The 6090-nt window shown below is 41.2% G+C and overlaps 1 protein-coding gene across 22 annotated transcripts in view; it reads left to right on the forward strand.

Moving 5' to 3' along the window:
* Positions 1 to 4032, forward strand: part of ptprma (protein tyrosine phosphatase receptor type Ma) — a 163865-nt gene extending 159833 nt beyond the window's left edge. For all 22 annotated transcript variants that reach the window (XM_027001916.2, XM_027001925.2, XM_027001935.2 and 19 more), the window contains 4 exons: positions 136 to 261; positions 480 to 643; positions 1961 to 2096; positions 2287 to 4032. In XM_027001916.2, the coding sequence (XP_026857717.2) occupies positions 136 to 261; positions 480 to 643; positions 1961 to 2096; positions 2287 to 2340 (480 nt within the window). In that variant the 3' untranslated portion in view covers positions 2341 to 4032. The remainder of the gene's footprint in view (positions 1 to 135; positions 262 to 479; positions 644 to 1960; positions 2097 to 2286) is intronic.
* The last annotated feature ends 2058 nt before the right edge of the window (positions 4033 to 6090 follow it).

The following is a 6090-nucleotide window of genomic DNA, read 5'->3' on the forward strand; positions in this document are numbered from 1 at the left end:
TCTTCAACCTGCCATATTGTTTATTTCTCAAATAAGTTGTTTTCATAACCATGCATTAAAACTGTCTTGTGTGGCTATGATGAATATGCGCTTGCGTTGTAATGTAGAGATGTATGTCTATTCCTCTCTGTGTAGCTGTGTCCACAGTATTGGCCCGAGAACGGTGTCCACAGACATGGGCCCATCCAGGTGGAGTTTGTTTCTGCTGATTTGGAGGAGGATATTATTAGTAGGATATTCCGCATCTACAATGCTGCACGGGTATGTGTCTACACACACACACATGCCCGAGCACACGCACACACCTACATGCCTGGTAATTACAGATCTTTGATAGTGCTTAATTCACTGTGAAACTTTTTTTTTTTTCTGTGATTGGTACGGCTCACGAATGAAGTCATTTAGCTGTGAGCCACTTTTTGATCTGGCAGAGTTGTATCTCATTAGTGTGTAATGCATATTTTGGGTTTGATCCGCAGCCGCAGGATGGCTACCGCATGGTGCAGCAGTTCCAGTTCCTGGGCTGGCCCATGTACCGCGATACGCCCGTGTCCAAGCGTTCCTTCCTCAAACTCATCCGCCAGGTGGACAAGTGGCAGGAGGAGTACGATGGAGGCGAAGGACGTACCGTGGTGCACTGCCTGTGAGTCAAAGCCTGCCATGCACCTCTTTCTTTCTCTGACTTATACACAAATTCTCTCTGCGAATAAATACGATTATTCAAAAAACCCCTCAACCTTTACCCTTTGAACTACCATCTTTACTATTACAGCAACATGCTATGGCCAGTCATCACCACAGTGTACAAGTCCAAATATCAGGGCTTGTTCATACTGTTGTTATCATGAATAATCTGTGCCAAATGAGGTCATATGATGGAGTTACCATAGAAATTCTAATGAAATATCATTTCAGACCAAGTCTGTCCTGTGAGACTGCCCCTTGGCTGGGCTTTGTGAAATCACACCTCCTCCTTATCTCTGCTTCCATTCCGATGGGATCAGCACGGGTGGGATTGTGGTTGGGGGCGGGAGGGGGAGAGATGGGTGCTTACAGGGGCAGCATGATTCCCCGAGGCCCTGGCTGAGTAAGAAATGAAATCAGCACGCCCAGGAATGGGTGTGCGGCCTTGGCCGCCGTGGAGCTAATCTGGCCCCATGCTCCCGAGACCAGGCCTGCAATCCCACTCCATCTACCTGGCTGCCAGGACAAGAAGATCCGCATGACTCTTGTTAGATTTGTGGCCTGATTTCAATCTCATAGCCCCCCCCCCCCCACACACACACACACACACACACACACACACACACACTCAGTCTCTCTTTTTGTCACAGTCAGGCAGCAGACGTTACCATGACAAACTAGTACTGTCCCACCTTGCAATGTTTATCATCTGCAGAACGTCAAGTAAACATTAGCATCATTTTGAGCTAAACAAGAGCACTTGCTCTGAACATTTTAAACCATTGTCCTCATTTGACATGATGTCAGTTTAAAAATGCACTCCATGACACTTCATAGCTGTTAGTGGACAGATGGGGCTATGCAAGCAGAGAACTAATGCCTTTAGAAAAGCCAGAGGCAAAACTCCCAAACTTTTGAAGCATGGAGACGTGGGCTGTGGTAAATAATAGGAAACAGTCCTGCTGAAGTGTTTGGCTCATTGCATGTCTGGAGCTCCAGGCAGCGCTCTGAGACCTTGCGCACTAAGAGGGGATCAGAGGAAGTGGAGCGCCATCTAGTGGCCACACCAAATAACTACATGGCGGAGGTCAGAGTAGTGCTTCTCGAAACCTTACATCCAAAAATCGTGTCATTCCACAGTTATCAAAACCTACCTAATGCTATTCGAAATGTAACAAATATTCAAATGTATCCAATCAGTGACCTGTACTGTCTCATGGTAAATATGGTAAAATGGAGTCTCTCTCTGTCTCTATCTTTCTTTCCCACTCTCCAGGAACGGTGGTGGGCGAAGCGGGACGTTCTGTGCTATCAGTATAGTGTGTGAGATGCTTCGGCACCAGCGATCCGTCGATGTGTTTCATGCTGTGAAAACACTGAGGAACAACAAGCCCAACATGGTGGACCTATTGGTAAGCAGCAACACTCAGCACACAGGCTGCCACAGTTATACAGATCTTTAAATTATCTCTCACATTAAATGATACACACATGGAGACATCTTAACAGCATGTTTGTTCCTTCGGTTTGTGTGTTTTTATAACTCTGTCTCTGACTATCATATACCAGAATTGAAATGTGTATCATTGCTCTTTCTTGCAGGATCAGTATAAATTCTGTTATGAAGTGGCACTGGAGTACCTGAGTTCTGGCTAAGGTGCCCTGAGACACTCCCCTGTCCCCGTCCCATCTATCCCATGGCCCTTTCTTTCCTTGGATAGAGACTATACCACGCATGAATGTTAAAGGGGTGGACTTGAGATGTGAAGAGGCACACTGCTTGGACCTCCATGGCCATGATGTTGACTGATTGTGGTCGTTCTATGGTCCTCTCTGGAGAAACAGAGGACCGAACGCTTGCACTGCCCAACTGAATTGTCCACAGTTTGATCTTTGACCTGTAACCTTAGTCCCTCTCTTGTTCCTTCCTCTCTCTGTATGTACATTGCGGTGTGTGTTAGCCAGGTCATGTGCGCCCACGCTCACATGCCACGACCGTTCTTCTGCCAGCGCCACACTTTCCGCTCGTCTACGTCTGCTTCATTCCTTTATGTCGTCGCGTCTCCCTAAGCTTGCGGCTCTCCCTGTGACTCCTGTGTCTTGCCTGGTGGTCCTTGTTGGATGATAACTGTCATTTCCATTTTTGTGGAGAATGCGATGTAGACTAATGTGGACGTGTTTCTTTTTTTTTTTTTTATCACTGATTTTTATTTGATTTTCTACTTCAGTTTCATAGTTTATAGGAGGCGGGATGACGTGTAGCTAAACTTAAACTGGCATTAAGAACACGGATCCTAAATGTTATGTTGCCATAATTGTGATTGCTTGCAAAATGTTGTGTTAAAAATGGAACACTGCTGAAGCTATCCACAAGCAAGTTTAACGTCATGTCAAAAAATCCAAAGCTTATATCCGTGATCATTTGTTAATACTGTAAATACTTGAAGGTTGGCAGATTATTTATTCATTGAAAGTTTTTTGTGAAGCACATTGAGTGACAATCATGATTTTATTTTTACCTTTTGTCAGGCTTGGCATAATAATGGTGACCAGGATGTAATGTTAGCTTTTTATTTATCTTGTATGGAAAAATACAACTTACAAATACATACATATCTATAGTGAGCTACTGCCTGTTCCTATCCTTTCACTAGAGTTTGGATACAGATGGAGCACAGTCCATATGCTACTAGAGGTGGCTACTAGGAATCATGGGAGATATGAAATAAATCTGTGACTACAAACTTAAAGTTCAAACTGCAAACTTGATTCTGGTAAAGCCATGTAAAAATACATTACTTTTTATTTCAGGAGACTATTTTTGGACACATGGCTATATAGTTAAGTCTTGGCAAACTGTGGGTCACTGCACAGTGAGGTCAGGCCATGACAGCAAATAAAGTCTAGAGTTGATTTTGCAACTCGAGCTGTCATCTCTTCATATAAGAATCAAAGAAGAGTCTGAAGTTTAAATCAGTCAGATACATAGTCACAACCTTAGGTGCGTCAAAAATCACCTGCTTGATAAATTGATAAATTAAGAAGCAAGCATGTATTGGTAAACTTTGCAATAAGCAAGTAATTTGGCAGATCACAAAATGCCACAATAGTAACTTTCTGCAACAAGGAAACCTGTTGAACAGCCTTAGAATACTAGGGAATTTACCCGAAGATACAAACCACTGGTAAAAATTACATAAAAATCCATGAAGTTATGGGACACGATGTTATGGACAGATGCGTCAAAGACTACTCGGAGATGGAATGGTGAAAGTGGGGGATAAAGGAACTGCTTATGATATAACGTGTACAACTTCAGTGTGAAACACTGTAGCAAGGGTGTGTATGGTGACCAGGGGATCCTGCTTACCTGTTTTTTTATTGTTGAGGTGTCTGGACAACAGCTGCAGGATGAATTATAAAGAATACAGAAGCATCTCACCAGCTCCCACCCACTGTCCCACAGACAGATCAGAGGGCAGTGCTTTTACTCTGCAAATGAACGGTGACCTACAGCACACTACTAAAGCATCCCTGGAGCTGAAACCAGCCCATCCTGATCCTGTTGAAACATAGTTCATGTATTTTTTGAGTGAAAGAATTAAGGAAGATTTAAGGTCTCGTGTAAATGTTGGAATTTGTTTTATTCCTGTTGGTTTACACAAGTAATAAATGTTTACTTTTTGCTGAGTAACCTTATAAACTCTGAGTCTGAGAACCTTTACTGCACTAGTATCAAGCAGAAATACCTGACCTACAAAGTGCTTTTATTAAGTATAGTCACTGTATACGTACCTGCTATTAGTTCAATAGGAACATTGCGGAATGCATTTTTTATATTACCTCTTTATTTCAAGGACAATACAGACAACACAAAGGCAATTCAGAATCCATCACGAATGCAGTGTTATTATTTTGTTCAGAAGTTTAAGAAAAACTGAAATACCAGCCTCCTCTATTCTGAAGGTTTTTAAAGTTTCTCTGCATTCTCTTTCAGACAACAGAAATATACAATGCCAAGAGTGTAGTTACTGCTTAATTGTATCCTTTTACAGGTAAGCCTGTACATTGACACATACTCTTGGAGCTTACAGGGTAGTTACAGAACTGACATTCGGATGTAAATGGCACACAGGGTATGAACTGACATTCGGATGTAAATGGCACACAGGGTATGAACTGACATTCTGATGTAAATAAAGCCAGTTTTTTAAATTGTCTTTATAAAAACTACTGGTGTAAATTGGCCAGTTCTTAATATAGATATCTTCAGTAAGCTTATGTATATGTTATCACAACTAAATTTGTTGGGGGGGGGTAGCAAGATGCAAAGTCATTTTTTCTTTCCACAGATAAAATGGAAGTACTGCCTGCAGAGGTATCAAAGGTTTCACAGACCACACATCAAACAAAATGGTAATACAGGTACTCATAACTTTAATGAGGTTGCATTACAAGTCAAGTCAAATTTATATAGTGCATTTTACAACAGATGTTGTCACAAAACAGCTTTACAAATGTCTAAGTTCAAGCCCCCAGTGAGCAAGCCAAGGGCGACAGTGGCAAGGGAAAAACTCCCTAGAGCATGAGGAAGAAATCTTGAGAGGAACCAAGACTCAAAGGGGGGGCCCATCCTCCTCTGGCTGACAACAGTCACCACAATAGTAACAATATAGACAATAAGGAGCAGAATAAACACTGCAGAACTCGGGCTGAGGTATTAAGTAAGGTGAGAAAGAAATTGAACTCATTGCTCTGTTATGCTCAGTACAGCCACTATGAGTCCCTAGAATTTTATTTGCTCAACCAGTTAAAATAGTGTTAGAAACTTACAAACAGGCTATACTTAGAACTCACAGTTTTAATAAAACTGCTCCTGATTAATCAAATGTTCTATATATTTATGACTTTGGCACTGATATTAAAACAAATGTTTGGGCCAGTACTGTCTCTCAAAAAGTGACTCAAAAACTAACTCTAAAGCAGCACAGCATTGTGTTACTAAGTGAAGATATAATCACAATATTTTGTTCTAGGTCCTTTTTTGTTATCATTTTATAACAACCCCTTGCCCACACAGTTCAAAAACTTATTTTTTGCTGATGATGCACAGTTATACTATGTATCAGTTCAGCCAGTTTCAGCAACATTTTTGATCAGATTCAGTTATGCAAAATAAAAGCGGGTGTTAAAAAGTTAAAAGCCTGAATGACCAAAAGCCTGAATTTTTTCTTCTAAATTATTTTGAAAAATAAGTATTACTTTTTTAAATTATTTATTTTATTTGTATTAATTAATACACACTGAACAAAATGTGTTTCTTTCTCTTTGCTACATGCTCACCAATACACAATTCTTGCCTACCTGGATTTTGGTAAGGATTTTCTCCTCTTAACAGCTACAGAA

The sequence above is a fragment of the Electrophorus electricus genome, chromosome 10, assembly GCF_013358815.1.
Source record: "Electrophorus electricus isolate fEleEle1 chromosome 10, fEleEle1.pri, whole genome shotgun sequence".
NCBI classification, from domain to species: Eukaryota; Metazoa; Chordata; class Actinopteri; order Gymnotiformes; family Gymnotidae; genus Electrophorus; species Electrophorus electricus.